General features: G+C 36.9%; 1 protein-coding gene across 7 annotated transcripts in view; it reads right to left on the reverse strand.

Annotated features, from left to right (window-relative positions):
- Positions 1–13,617: 13,617 nt before the first annotated feature.
- The window catches only part of KDM6A (lysine demethylase 6A), a 180,346-nt gene continuing 178,624 nt past the window's right edge, over positions 13,618–15,339 (reverse strand). For all 7 annotated transcript variants that reach the window (XM_061410366.1, XM_061410365.1, XM_061410368.1 and 4 more), the window contains one exon: positions 13,618–14,846. In XM_061410366.1, coding sequence (XP_061266350.1) covers positions 14,817–14,846 — 30 coding nt within the window. In that variant the 3' untranslated portion in view covers positions 13,618–14,816. The remainder of the gene's footprint in view (positions 14,847–15,339) is intronic.

Consider the following 15,339-nt stretch of genomic DNA (forward strand, 5'->3'; position numbering starts at 1 on the left):
TCCCTGGCGGTCCAGTGGTTAGGACTTGTCGCTTTCACTGCCAGGCCCAGGTTTGATCCCTGGTCGGGGAAGGCTTTGCTGATAGCTCAGTTGGTAAAGAATCTACCTGCAATGCAGGAGACCTGGGTTCAGTCCCTGGGTTGGGAAGATCCCCTGGAGAAGGGAAAGGCTACCCACTCCAGTATTCTGGCCTGGAGAATTCCATGGACTGTATAGAATTCCATGGACTGTCGCAAAGAGTCAGACATGATTGAATGACTTTCACTTTCAGGGAATTAAGATCCCACAAGACCAGTGTCGCTGCCAAAAACAATTTTTTTTTTTAAAGAAAAAAAGGACTCATTCAGAATATATAAAGAATACATACATACAAATGAAGGGGGAAAAGGCAACTCAGTATAAGAATGGGGAAAACACTGAAATAGCCATTTCAAACAAGTAAATATAAGTAGCCAGTAAGCATATGAAAAACTATTTGACTTCATGTTAAAGAAGGAATACAAATTAATACCATGATGATATAACACTATACACATATCATATTGGCAAACATTTAAAAGTCTGATAACCCCAAATGTTCGGGAGGATGTGCAGCAAAGTAACTCAAAATGGCTGATAAGCTGCAAATTGGTACCATCTCATTAGAAAATGCTTTAGCATATTCTGACAAAGGTGAAGATACACATATCCTATGACCTAGCAGTTCTACTCGGGTATATACTAAAGAAATTCATGCATACATTCACGTCAATTTATGACAAGTCCCTCATTTTCCATCTTTGTGTTTTTGTGCTATGCACTGAAGTATTTCTTCAACTTGAGTTTGCAAGCCACCATGTTGTGTCTTAACAACCACCATCCTTTTCTTCTAATCAGCTCCTGAATTGAGCACTTGGGAAGTAATTCTGACTCAGAAAATATTTTGCACTGAAAATGACTCCTCCCATGTTCATATTTTTTGATTCAAATGGTTATCTTGAACAAGTTGTGCTGGACAATCCTTATCTGAATTATCTTTTCTCTAGTTTCTGGGACTTCTGAGTTAGTTTTACTTGGGGCTGAAGTCCAGTTATTAAAATACAGAGGCAGTAGACCCCAAAGTGGTAGAAGACAAAGTGGTCTCATCTCTCAGGGGCTCCCCATAGAAACAGGTAGGCTTCCAGTTCCCTGCTGAAGCCCTAGAAGAAAATGTTCCTTCTACAAGGTCACTTCACACCTCCTTACACTCATAGAAAGGACACCATGGCCTATCATGGTCTCTTAGAAGTCCATATAATCAAACCCACCTGAGGGAATCCAATGACAGTCCCCCTCCTCCCACCTTGAGATCCATGTCTTGGTGACCTGAGCTTTTTCCAGTAGCCACCTCATTCTTTTCATTGATTTATATTTTATTGAAGTATAGTTGAATTACAATGTTAATTACTGCTCTACAGCAAAGTGACTCAGTTACACACACACACACACACACACACACACACACACACATTCTTTTTCATATTCTTTCCCACTATGTTTTATCACAGGATATTGAATATAGTTCCCCGTGCTACCGAGTAGGACCTTGTTCTTGATCCATTCTATATATATCAGTTTGCATCTGCTAATCTCAAACTCCCAATTCAAGCCTCTCCCACTGCCCTCCCCCTTGGTAACCACCCTTCTATTCTCCATGTCTCTGATTCTGCTTCAATAGGTAAGTTCATTTGTGTCATAGTTCAGATTCCATATATGTGATACCATACGGTATTTGTCTTTTTCTTTCTGACGGACTCCACTTAATATTATAATCTCTAGTTGCATCTGTGTTATTGCAAATATTATTTCATTCCTTTTTATGGCTGAGTACTATTCCATTGTGTATATATACCACATCTTTATCCATTCATATGTCGATGGGCATTTATTGTTTCCATGTCTTGGCTATTGTGAATAGTGCTGCTATGAACATAGGGGTATATGTATCTTTTTGAATTATGGTTTTGTCTTGATATGTGCCCAGGAGTGGGATTGCTGGATCAATTCTATTTTTACTTTTCTGAGAAACTGCCATACTGTTTTCCACGGTGGCTGCACCAACTTACATTCCCACCAACAGTGCAGGACAGTTCCCTTTTCTCTACACCTTCTCCAGAATTTGATTTTGTAGACTTTTTAATGATGGCCATTTGACCAGCATGAGGTAGTACCTCATTGTAGCTTTGATTTGCATTTCTGTGGGAGTTGGTGATGGACAGGGAGGCCTGGTGTGCTGCGATTCATGGGGTCGCAAAGAGTCAGACACGACTGAGCGACTGACCTGATCTGATCTGATCTGAATAACTAGTGATATCGAGCATCTTTTCATGTTGGAGAAATGTCTCTTTAGGTCTTCTGCTCATTTTTAAATTGGGTTGTTTGCTTTTTTGTTGTCGAGTTGTATGAGCTATTTGTATATTTTCAAAATTAAGCCCTCATCAGTCACATCATTTGCAAATATTTTCTCCTATTCTGTAGGTTGTCTTTTGTTTATGGTTCCCTTTGCTGTGCAAAAGCTTCTAAGTTTGATTAGATCTCACTGTTTACTTTCATTTTTATTTCCATTTCCTTGGGAGACTGAGCAAAGAAAACATTGGTGGAAGTTATATCAGAGAATGTTTTACCTATGTTTTCTTCTAGGAGATAGGAAATAGCAAGGGGATTTTCTTTACGTGAGGAGACACTGTTCGTTTTTGAGGCATAGGATCCAGACAGAACACAGAATGGTACACAGAGGTTGCAGCAGCTGTTCAGAATGCAATCTACAATGAGAAAAAAAAGAGCTACTACCCAGACACCACTGGATCATTTTTTCAAGAGGGTAGATAGAATTGAATCCAGCAAGGAACCAGTCCAATCAGTGTCAGTTATGAGTGAAATTGCAGCTTGCCCTCCATCTCTGTTGCTGACAATCCTTCAGCTCTACCATCTCCCACCTCCACTTCCTCCTCCAGTCAGTAACTCTTCTTGCCTGTTCACTTGATGCCAGCCCCTGTATGCCAGCTGTTATAACATACTACAGTACTTTTCAAGGTACTGTACTATAAGATCAAAAAATGTTCTATTTTTTGTGTTTGTTTTTATGTTTTATTTGGTGAAAAGTATTATAAACCTATAACAGTACAGTATTATAGAGCCAATTGTGTTAGTTGGGTGCCTAGGCTAACTTTGTTGGTCTTGGTAAACAAATTGGACTTACTAATGTGCTCTTGGAACAGAACTTGTTTATATGTTGGGGACTTACTATACTAAAAAATGTCTCAAATCAATGATCTCAGTTTCCACCTAAAGAAACTAAAATAAAACCAGCTAAAGAAACCTGAAGTAAACAGAAGGAAGGAAAATAATAAAGAGAGGGAAAATTGAGGACAAAAAACTAGAAATACAATAGGGAAAAAACAGTGAAATAAAAATTTGATTTTTTGAGAAGATCAAGAAAATTTGTAAACCTCTAGCCTGACTGATAGGGAGGAAAAAAGACAATTTCACTAATATCAGGAATGACAAAGAACTGTAGATTCCACAGATATTAAAATGATAAATTACTTGAAAGCCACAAACTACCAAAGCTCACTCCAGAAGAAATACATATGTCAAAGAAAATAATCTGGTAATTACAATATTCTATCAGACATTTTAGGAAGAAATAACACTAGTTTTATACAAACTCAAGAAAACTGAGGAGAGAAAATACTTTCCCACTCATTCTCTGAGGCCAAATTACCCTGATAAAAAAACCAGACAAAAACATTATCAGAAAATACAAATGTTGACCAATATCCCTCATGAACACAGATATAAAAATCTCAACAAAAAAATTGGCAATATATAATCCACCAATATATAAAATAAAACAGCTGAACAAGTGGGCTTTATCCCAAGAGTTTAATATTAGTTTAACTTTTATTAATAAAAATCAATGAAATTCACCATATTAGCAAACTAAAAAAGAAAAAACATATAATCATCTCAATCAATGCACAAAAATCACTTTATTTAAATTCAACATATATTTCTGATTTTTTAAAATCTCGGCAAACCAGCAATAGAAGAGGATGTCCTCAATCTTCAAGGGGAATCTATGAAAAACCTTCAATTAACCAGAACTGGGAATAAGCAAGGATGTCTGCTCTGACCACTTCAATGTTGTACTGGAGGTTCAAGCCGGTGCAAAAAAGCAAGAAAAAGAAATAAAAGGTACCCAGGTTGGGAAGGAAGCAGTTAAACTAACTTTATTCACAGGTGGTATAATTCCTTATGTAGAAAACCCTCAAGAATCTACAGAAAAGCTACTAGAACTAATAAATGAGCTAAGTAAGGTTGCAGGACATAAGGTTAATATTCAATAATCAATTATAGTTCTATAAAATAGCAACAAACAATTGGAAATTAGATTTTTTAAAGCACACAATTTACAATAGTCTCAAAAATATAAAAAACTTAGCAATATGAAGATCTGTTTACTGAAAACCATAAAATACTGCTGAGAGAAATTACAGATCTAAATCAATGGAGAAATATGCTTTTCATGAGTCTGAACACTCAGTATCGTCAAGATGTCAATTCTCCACAAATTGAGCTTAAGATTCAATACAGTGTCAGTCAAAATTCCAACAGAGTTTTTTTTTTTTTTAATTGACAAGCTAAAAGTCATCGAGAAATGAAAAGAGCCAGAATAGCTGAAACAATTTTGAAAATGAAAACTTGGAAAATTTACACTAGCTGATTGAAAGACTTCACAAAACACAAAAACTAAATTGAGATGACTCACAGACCTAAATGTAAAAACTGGCTTCCCCAGCTTTTACAGCTCAGAGGTAAAGAATCTAAATGTAAAAACTGAAACTATAAGGCTCCTAGTAGAAAATATAGCAGAATACCTTTGAGACAAAAAAAAAAAAAAACCTAAACATTATAAAAATGGATAAAATAGATGTTATCAAAATTGAGACTTTAGCTCATCAAGACACCATTAAGAAAATAAAAAGGCAAATCTCAGACTGGGAAAACTATTTGTAATGCAAATGTCTGACAAACGTCTTATAATCAGATTATACAAGGAGCCTTCCATAAATCAGTAACAAAAAACGAACCCTCATTTGAGCAAAAGATTTGCACACTTCATGAAAGATATATGAATGATCAACATACACATGAAAGGATACTCAACTTTTGAAAGAAAGTGAAAGTGTTAGTCGCTTAGTTGTGTCGAACTCTTTGTGACCCCATGGACTGTAGCCCGCCAGGTTCTTCTGCCCATGGAATTTCTCCAGGCAAGAATACTAGAGTGGGTTGCCATGCCCTCCTCCAGGGGATCTTCCCAACCCAGGGATTGAACCCAGGTCTCCCACATTGCACACAGATTCTTTACCATTTGAGCCACCCAAGAAGCCCCACTCAACTTTTAGTTACCACAGAAATGCAAATTATATACTCGAGGAGATACTACACATTGACTAGAATGGCTAAACTTCTGAAATCTAACACCACCAAATGTCTGTAAGGATGCAGAGCAGCTAGAGCTCTCATGTATTTCTGGAGGAAGTGTAAACTGGTACAACCACTTCAAAAAGATATCTAACAATTTCTTGTGAAATTAAATATATACCTATCTTAGGATCCAGCTATGTCTATTCTCAGAAAAACAAAAATTGGAAGCAAAAATCAGAAACAACCTAATGCAAATATCAGGACAATGGATAAATACATTGTATTCTACTCATACATTGAGATTATACTCAGCAATAAAAAAAAAAGAAGGAATTACTGATACACCCATCGACACACATAAATTTGAAAAATATTAGGCTTGGTGAGAGAAGTCGAATACAAGAAAAGTACATTTTACATGTTTTCGTTTCTTTGCAGTTTGTGTGTGTGTGCTCAGTCAGGTCTGACTCTTTGCGACCCCATGGACTATATCCTGCCAGGTTCCTCTGTCCACAGGATTTCTCAGGCAAGAATACTGAAGCAGGTTGCTATTTCCTACTCCAAGGGATCTTCCTGATCCAGGGATTGAATCCATATCACTTGAATCTCCTGCATTGGCCAGTGGATTCTTTATCACTAGTGCTACCTGGGAAGCCCATGAAGTTTAAGAATAGCAAAATTAACCTATGGGGATGGAAATCGGAAAAGTGGTTCCCAGGGGAATAGCAAGGGAGGAGGTGATAGAATGGAAAGGACACAAGGGAACTTTCTAAGGCAAAGGCAATACATTATGGATTGAGGTATAATGTACACATTTGTCGAAACTCACCAAACTGTGCACTTAAGAGCTGTTCAGCTTACTGTATGCAACCATATCTCAAAAGAAAAAAAAAGCAAGTTTAAAACACAGGCAAATAGTCTCTAAATATATGAAAAATTGCTCAACCTTAGTTATAAAAGAAATATAAATTAAAGCTATCCTAAGATTTTACTTTCACCAATCATATTTGCAAAATATCAAAATGTTCCACAGTATAGTCTGTAGGCAAGATTGAAGGAAAAACAGCCATGTTTATATATTGCTGGGTAAGTGCAATACAACTATGAAGGGTATTACCAAGTACAACTATATACGCACTTATCTTTGGCCCAGCAATCAAAGCCTCTAGGACTCTATCCTGAAGATAAATACCTCCATAAATACAAAACAAATGCATAAGATCATTGAGACATTATTTGAAACAGGAAAAGACTGAATATTTCCTCAAATGTCCATCATTAGGAGATGGTACACGCAAAGAACAGTGAAGTACCATGAATTGATAATAATTCTTAGGATATATTCAGTGGGGAAAAAAAAGCCAAGGTATAGAGATATATCTTGATATATGATATATATATACCAGATATAGAGAACAAACTAGTGGCTAGCAGTAGGGAGGGGGAGGGACAACATAGGGGTAGGGGATTTTTTGAAAAGGGTTATGGGTGGGACTTTGCTGGTGGTCTAGTGGTTAAGACTCGGCACTTCCATTCCAGGGGTGTGGGTTTGATCTCTGGTAGGGGAACTAAACCAGTCCATCCTAAAGGAAATCAACCCTGAATATTCATTGGAAGGACTGATGCTGAAGCTGAAGCTCCAATATTTTGGCCATCTGATGCACAGAGCCGACTCATTAGAAAAGACCCTGATGCTGGGAAAGACTGAAGGCAGGAGGAGAAGGGGACAGCAGAGGGTGAGATGGTTGGATGGGATCATTGATTCAATAGACATGAATTGGAGCAAACCCCAGGAGATGCTAAAGGACAGGGAAGCTTGGCGTGCTGCAGTCCATGGGGTCGCAAAGAGTTGGACACAACTGAATGACTCAACAACAAGGGGGACTAAGATCCCACATAGTGCTAGGTATGGTGCAAAAATGAATGAATAATTTTTCCTTAAAAAAGGGTTATGGGATTATGTGAAATCATGTGTGAAACTTTTGAAAATTCTAAAGCACTATACATTTTTAAAATCTTTCCTTCAACAAATTTTAATTGCTTAGTAGTATTTCTCTATATGGTTATTCTAAAATTAATCAGCTGATGAACATTTGGGTTGTTTCATTTTTGCTCTGTCAAATAAAGCTATACAGCATGCTACATCTTGTGTAAAAAAAGAAGGGAACTAAAACTATATACACGAATTTACTTTTGGAAAAAGAAACAGGAAATACGAGCTAACAAATTGAAAATGGTTACTTATCAGTGGTGAGTGAAGACAACTGAAAGGTGAAAGGGATGGAAACAAGACTTCCCAGAAAGCACCTTTTAGCATATTCTTGCATTTTGGACCCTGTAAATATTATATATTTTGAAAATAAAGTTAAGTCAAAAGAAAAGATGTGGGGAGCTATTAATAGATGGGGACTGAAGGAAGCCTAAAATGCAGGTTTCAGAGTGCTAGCATGACATGGACTTACTTCAGCGTTAACTAGCAAATTATCTAATGGCTCTTCAATGGGCTCTTGAACTGTTCGTGTTGACATTACCTGGAGGAGCAGATGGAGTTGGTCTTACAGAGACATTCTATTTCATGAACTCTGAGCCCCATCTGATTCAGGAAAATTTATGACAGGATAATTTGTAGGCTGATCAATATTGTAAAACTATCCATGTTTTGTATACAATCCACAGTTGTATTTTCAAATCTTTATTAGGTTTTCTTAACTGAAATTTTTGATGTATCAATAGCTCATATCATTTTGAACTTGTACCTACTCCTCTAAAATGTTTTCAGTACTGTAATCCAGAAAATCTTGTTGATCATCGATTTGGGTATTGATTTCCATTTATTAGACATAGAAGCCTTTCCATGTGCAGACGTTTCAAAATTTGCATCTGAGTACATTTAATGAAAGATGACATTTAAATCATGTATATGAAGTTTTCTAAAGATAACATTCTTATCTAGCTTCACCCTGCCAAATATATTGCTCTATCACAAAGTGGAGAGCTAAAGTTAACACTTAGCTGCATGCATGCTAAGTCGCTTCAGTTGTATCTGACTCTGCAACCCCATGGACTGCAGCCCACCAGGCTCCTCCCACCAGGGGATTCTCCAGGCAAGAATACTGGAGTGGGTTGCCATGCCCTCCTCCAGAAAATCTTCCCGACCCAGGGACTGAACCTGTGTCTCTTATGTCTCCTAAACTGGCAGGCGGGTTCTTTACCACTAGCGCCACCTGTGTATTTGCTTTCTCCTCTTTTCTCCCCTTACTCTCTTGTATCTCTGGGCATATGTGAAAGTAGGTGTAATTCAGAGTATTGCTTTGTGTTACCCATACCTTTAATCTATTTGAAACCATCATACACTTACTTACACATGATTGTAAATACTTTAAAAGAGTCCTTATGTTCATGAGGAAACTTTTTGTTGTTCATATTAAGATATGTTCTAATTTTAAAAAATTATTCAAAAATAGTAATAAAAAAAGACATGTTTAATCATTTGGCACTAAGATCATGGCATCCAGTTCTATCACTTCATGGCAAATAGATGAGGGAAAAGTGGAAGCAGTGACATTTTCTTGGGCTCCAAAATCACTGTGGACGGTGACTGCAGCCATGACATTAAAAGACACCCATCCCTTGGAAGAAAAGCTATGATAAACCTAGACAGCATATTAAAACGCAGAGACATCACTTTGCTGACAAAGGTCCGTATAGTCAAAGCTATGGTTTTTCCAGTAGTTGTGTATGGATGTGAGTGTTGAACTGTAAAGAAGGCTGAGTGTCAAAGAGTTGATGCTTGCAAACTGTGGGGCTGGAGAAAACTCTTGACAGTCCCTTGGACAGCAAGATCAGATCAGTCAGTTCTCAAGATCAACCCTGAATGTTCATTAGAAGGACTGATGCTGAAGGTGAAGCTCCAATACTTTGGCCACCTGATTCGAAAAGCCTACTCACTGGAAAAGACCCTGATGCTGGGAAAGACTGAGGGCAGGAGGGGGGCAACAGAGGATGAGATGGTTAGATGGCATCATTGACTCAACGGACATTAGTTTGAGCAAACTCTGGGAGATGGTGAAGAACAAGGAACATGGCATGGGGTCCATGGGGTCACAAAGAGTTGGACGCGACTTAGCGACTGAAAAACACATGGCACTGAATAGTTTTTAAACCCTGAGAGAACTGTGACTCCACATCTTTTTCAGGTTGGTATACTTAAAATTCGAAGGCAATGGCACCCCACTCCAGTACTCTTGCCTGGAAAATCCCATGGACGGAGGAGCCTGGAAGGCTGTAGTCCATGGGGTCGCTGAGGGTCGGACACCACTGAGCGACTTCACTTTCACTTTGCACTTTCATGCACTGGAGAAGGAAATGGCAACCCACTCGTGTTCTTGCCTGGAGAATCCCAGGGACAGGGTAGCCTGGTGGGTTGCCGTCTATGGGGTCGCACAGTCGGACACAACTGAAGTGACAGTAGTACTAATACTTAAAATTTTCATATTTTGAATATTTTAAATCAGATTCCCACCTTAAACTAGACCGGTAAGTGGTACTCAGACCAAGAGTTTAAAAAATGTATATTCCTCTGTACATTGAGAAGATTATTTCATTTCTTGAGGCCATTATTTGGTTTTAGGAGAAGGCAATGGCACCCCACTCCAGTACTCTTGCCTGGAAAATCCCATGGACGAAGGAGCCTGGTGGGCTGCAGTCCATGGGGTCACTAGAGACGGACACGACTGAGCGACTTCACTTTCACTTTCCTGCATTGGAGAAGGAAATGGCAGCCCACTCCAGTGTTCTTGGCTGGAGAATCCCAGGGACGGGGGAGCCTGGTGGGCTGCCGTCTATGGGATCGCACAGTTGGACACGACTGAAGTGAGTTAGCAGCAGCAGGATGGGTACAACTTAGTAGACATCATTAAGACTTAACAGGAACTTCCCTTTCTTCTCTCATTTCCACTTTAATTCATTGTTTGCATTTCCACCCTGATAATTCACCATCTTTTCCAACCATGATTGTGGACCCTAATGTAATCATGCTTCCTTCCCATTCTACAGAGTGCAACAATCTAGGAGTATGATGTTAGAAGATCAGTACTACTTCCAACATGCTTCTTCTTAAGACCAACTTAACCACTATGGCATATATCCCAGCTTGCTCAGAATAGCCTCATCTGAGGACCGATGCCCTATCCAATATACTAGTAGCATTGTCCCCTTTCGATCTCAAAGGGGTTCTGGTTTGGACTATAAAAATAATGTCGGCCTAATTACAGGTTATACATTTTAAGACATTTTTCTCGTTAAAGAAATATTTGAAATGAAGTTTCTTTCAAGCATGGCTATGGAGTACACACTCAGCAATTCCTATTTCTTTGCAGTGAGAGAATAGCACTTGCTCTGGAGTCAGATCAACATAGTTGCAATCTTAACTTCAATACTTAATAACCACAAACCTCGGGCAAGTTACATGATCTCTCTTTGCCTCAAACTATTAATTACTGTGTAAAGCATTCAAGACCATGATACAGTGTTTAAAATTGATGATTTTGTTATTTCACAATGACCAATGTAATCGAATCCCAGTGCTTTTGGAAAAGACCAGTGGCTCCATCATCCCTCAAATTCATTACCTTTTTGCATCCACTGTGATCCAGTTGTTGCTCCCCTGGCAAATGTCACCATCTTGTGCTAAACCCAAAGAAATCCACTTAATCCTCATCTTTGCAACAGGGTATGGTCACTTTTGAAAACTTTTAGTTTGTCTAGTATCACCTTGACTGTTTTAACTTTCTACTCCGTTGCAAACTCCTCTCCTCTTATAGGCTGGTGTTCTTAAGTGGGTATTTGATCTCTCTCTCCTCACCATACAGTTCTTCTTGTATGATTTCCTCTGGCACCACCTTGATTATGGACAGATAGATACATGGCTCTGGTTCAAGCTTCTCATTCCAACTACTTGGATGCACTACAAACAATTCTGCTCTTACTTCCTATTCTAGTTAGAAGCACCCCTGACCCACAAGTAGACATCTAATCGGTCCTGTGGACTTTGTCTTTCAAATCTGCGCTCGTTTCCAAACTCACAACATCCAAAGTACATATCAGTTCTTCCTTGAATTTCCATGTTTTAGAACTATCTCTTGGGCAGCCATGTGGAAGACAAGAGTGTACTAAAGCAGGCAAGAAGACTACTGCAAATTCAATGCTGTTTTTGCTTATTCCGTGGATGGGTCCACAGTAACTACAGGGTAAAGTGTAAACATCCATCATGGAATAGCAGGCTTCCTATCCCTCCAGTTGTCTTTAACATTATTCTAACCTCTTAGTTCCCAAATCCTCTTGCTCTAGAAGGTGTGATATAAATCCTGCTGAAATGCAAGCCGTAATACCACCACTCACACTTCTTGTTATCTCTTCTAGGTTTTGCTTGGCATATTAATGGGAATCTCCTATGAGACGTGTGTATGAAGAGTAGATCACATCTTACGCAGATTCACTTTTTAGGAGATGCTAAATATATTGACTAAATGAAAATACACATGATAATTTAAAGACGTTCTGAGAAGCAGACACTTCATTTAAAGTAATTTCATAATATTATGTGATCTTTTACTTCAGTTGACTGGTAATTTCAAAGTCCTAACTGTCAAATTACTACTTTGGAAAAGTGACTTGGATTTCAGTTCTAAATGCAGAAGCCAGAATGTTTTAATTGATTTAACTTAAATAAGTTAAACAAGTTGAACTCCTATACCGACACTATAAGATTACTGTTTAGCTGGTGACAATGGGAAAAAAATATGGTTTAATTCCCACTTTCTGGATTAACATGTTTTTAAAGTACACTGTATTAGCTTCTTTCTCTAAACAATGTGTATGTGTGTGTTAGGATGTTAAGGCACCCAGATAGAGTGTGGTTAGAGGGATTTATCTATACAAGCAGTAAAAAGAATAAAAAAAAAATTCTATATTTTCTGAAACCTGAAAAATAGTAAATTATAAAAGCTGTTAAATTGATGGAAAAAAAGCAGTTTATGTAAGACTTTGTTCATCTGCTTATACTTCAGAGTAATGTTGATATATTTCATTTGTCTTCTATCTTACCCATTCAAAGACTAAGTGAGCAAGTATTACTCTTGTCATTTAACTTTCAAATATGTACTTAAACACCACTAACTTACTTTTAAACATCAGACAACTTATGTTAATCTTGGCAATAAACTATATAATAAAATGATAGAAAATAAGACATGTTAGTAAGATAAAGTAGAAATGGTTAAGGAACATTTAAGCATAGCTTTAGCATTCTTATAATTTTTGCTTCTGGATAGCTGCCTTGCAAATTTTTTTTTTTTTTAAGTATGCTGATTTACAATGTTGTGTTAATTTCTTTTTGACATGCAATTTTTATTTGCAAAAATGTTTGTCTTGAGTTCTTTAAAAAATATCAGTGGTTAAACATCTTAAGCAGCACTCAGACAAGCACTCTTGCTTCTTCACTAAAATACATTTGCAATTATTTCCTTCTGAAACTGTCAAGAGATGACTGCTGCTAGTAGATTTTCAAGTTCAATATTTACCAAATTATTAACTAATTGGATAAAATGTCTCCATGCTTTCAAGCCTTCAAACTGTTTCTAGGAGGACAACATACTCCAAAACTATCTGAAAAAGAGAACTTGTTAATCCAGTCAGCACAGCATTTCACCAGATAGGATTATAAATTCTCTTTAGTTATATATAACTTTACTTAGAGCATTCTCTATGCTTCTTCACTAAATATTCCTGGAAAAACCTTAGAAAGAGCAGCATGATAAAATGAGAATGTGTGTCAAATGCAAGGTACATTATAATATGAAATACTATTGTTAATTAGAAGTGATTCCATAAGGCTAATATAGCTTACTCTATTTTACTACTGCTATAGAATTGAAAGACTCCCTCCCCTGCCCATATCATGTCATGCAAGCAGGAAAGCATGAAATGTCAAAACTGCCTAACATTAAAAAATAAGCCTCTTAATTTATTTGCATTCTAAAATAGAGCCCTTCATCTGAATCTTTTTTTCCATAGAAAACACTAATAAATAATGTACAGGATTTGTCAAGCCCATATAACATGCCCTTTAAAACTTTAAGTTCAATCACTATTTGTTTTCTACTATTATACTACATTTTGGCAGCATCTGTTTATTGATCTGTCATTGCAGAATTGCAACTTAACAATAAACCAGTCTGACATTTTAGGTCTTGAAGTTACATACCATATATATTTCTTTAAAAATAATCATACTTTTGTAAGCAATACTTTACAGTAGACACCTCAAAAATCTACCATAGATGGGAAACTTAAAACGAGAAAAATTTAAGTTCTAAATCTTTATACATATATATCCAGATTTCTATATATATTATATATACATACACAAGTATATATAAAATATATATAATCAGATTTGAAAAATGAACAAAAACTGGGCACTGTACATAAAGTCTTTTTAAAACTCAAACAATAGAAAACTCTTTAAACATTAAACAATTTTAATAAAAGTTTCTGTACAATGCTAAGCAGTTTTATTTACACATAGAAAATGTAATAGGAGTAGTGTTTGAAATTACAGAACTCCTTAAAATTTCAATGGCAGGTAAATCTGGAAAAAATAACAGCATTCCATTCACAAATATCTTCAAGCAATAAATACGTATTTATAAATAGTGTAAATTTACATCAGGATTAGAAACAAAAATCACAAATCTGAAGTTTATTCCTTAGTCTATGTGCAATCCATTATCTTTGTGACTTGGCTGTTAAATTTTTTAAACATTTTATTTAGGAACCAGAAGTGTAATAACCGTCATGGTTTCAAAACAAGACAGAAAAACATAAAAGCAGTAAAAAAGTTCCTTACCTAACTTTTCACATTAAAAAAAAGTTGACCAAATAAAGACTTAAAATTTCTAACTACCTTACAAAGAAATGACCAGCTAGGCTAGTATTTTTTCCCAAGGAAAATTTCGAAGAGGGGAAAAGACAGATGAAAACCAATTCGTCAGCCCAGAAATAGAGAAATATAAAAGAGGTTGTCTTCAAGTCAGTAGTCTGTATTATGTTGCCAGTTTTGTCAGATATATACAAAACATGGAAATTATTATTTTGTTTCTGAAGAACAGCTGATCAGCTTTGTGAGAGTCCTGGAGTAGGAGCAAAGCTCTCCCCTGTCCAGTTGGTTGACACTCCGCACTTGGAAGGTTGCATAGACACAGTTTTCAGCCAGCAGCCTTACGAGATAGCTACAAAAACCAGTGGTGCAGAACTGGGTTACTTCCTGAATAGCAGAAAAGGTCTCGTTTAATGTCCGTGGAACAATATCAAGATGAGGAGGATGGTAATGGAGGAGCCTGAAAATGAAAGTAAAGTATGTTACTTTGGTATATAAATTGTTAATAGTGTTTCCTAGCTCAAGGCTACAAACATGGTCTGTGTATAAAGGTAGGGGAAAGAACAATTCTCAAGAAAGTTCAGCTGCCTGTCACACTCTGTCCAGTATAACCTCTGTTACTGTCCCCCACCTGGCCAATTTTCCTAAGAGTCTGAGACCATTACCCTACTTAGTGTACCCTACATTTTGGTACTTCTCCACCAATTAGTCAAAAACTCTTAAAATGTTATTAGGTTGACCATTTTTTGAAATTGCTTAAAAATTAAAAGGCGGCTTGTAAAAAATAATATAACAAATCAACTATGACTTCCTTGGTGACTTGCTTCAGAACCTAATTCAACTAGATGATAATTTATTTAACAGGTAATTTTCATCTTCTTCAAGCAATCTTGAAGACTATTCAAATGAAAATACCAGAAGCTAAACTTCAAAAATTCAGTTTCTGACCACAT

This window comes from Bos javanicus, chromosome X, assembly GCF_032452875.1.
Source record: "Bos javanicus breed banteng chromosome X, ARS-OSU_banteng_1.0, whole genome shotgun sequence".
NCBI lineage: Eukaryota > Metazoa > Chordata > Mammalia > Artiodactyla > Bovidae > Bos > Bos javanicus.